The sequence below is a fragment of the Cyprinodon variegatus genome, unplaced genomic scaffold (assembly GCF_000732505.1).
Source record: "Cyprinodon variegatus isolate N-32 unplaced genomic scaffold, C_variegatus-1.0 Scaffold392, whole genome shotgun sequence".
NCBI classification, from domain to species: domain Eukaryota; kingdom Metazoa; phylum Chordata; class Actinopteri; order Cyprinodontiformes; family Cyprinodontidae; genus Cyprinodon; species Cyprinodon variegatus.
The window spans coordinates 160,639-161,053 of NW_015150845.1; the positions used below are offsets into that span (position 1 = coordinate 160,639).

The 415-nt window shown below is 37.3% G+C and overlaps 1 protein-coding gene across 1 annotated transcript in view; it reads right to left on the minus strand.

The window, feature by feature from the left end:
- tp53i11 (tumor protein p53 inducible protein 11) overlaps positions 1-145 on the minus strand; it is a 14,662-nt gene extending 14,517 nt beyond the window's left edge. Inside the window, exon 1 of the mRNA XM_015387355.1 lies at positions 137-145. Coding sequence (XP_015242841.1) covers positions 137-145 — 9 coding nt within the window. The remainder of the gene's footprint in view (positions 1-136) is intronic.
- Between the last annotated feature and the right edge of the window lie 270 nt (positions 146-415).

The window sequence follows — 415 nt, forward strand, 5'->3', positions numbered from 1 at the left end:
ACTTTTTTTTTTTCAGTGGCCCTAATCCTCTTCCATAGAACTGGTGCTAAACTGTAAAGTAGAACAAAAAAGAAGATATGGCTTTAATGCTTATGTACAAACAAAAATCATGACTGATGTGCTGAATTCATCTCACCTTTAACATTCCCTAATAAAATCTAGTAAAACAAACAACTTTACCTCATTACTAGACAGCGGTACGGTATAAATGCTGGATTAAGAACCAGGATGAGGGGGGAGTTTAGCAATGGAAACAGGAAGGAAGATGAAATTTGCTTCATAAGGGCAATCCTAAAGGAAAACCCATTATTGGTGCTATGGCTCCCTTCTTAGCAAGACCCTAAACAAAAAGCCAGAGCTATAATCCAGTGATAGAACTGCCCTGTCAAAGTGCAAACCTAAATCTAATTGAGAA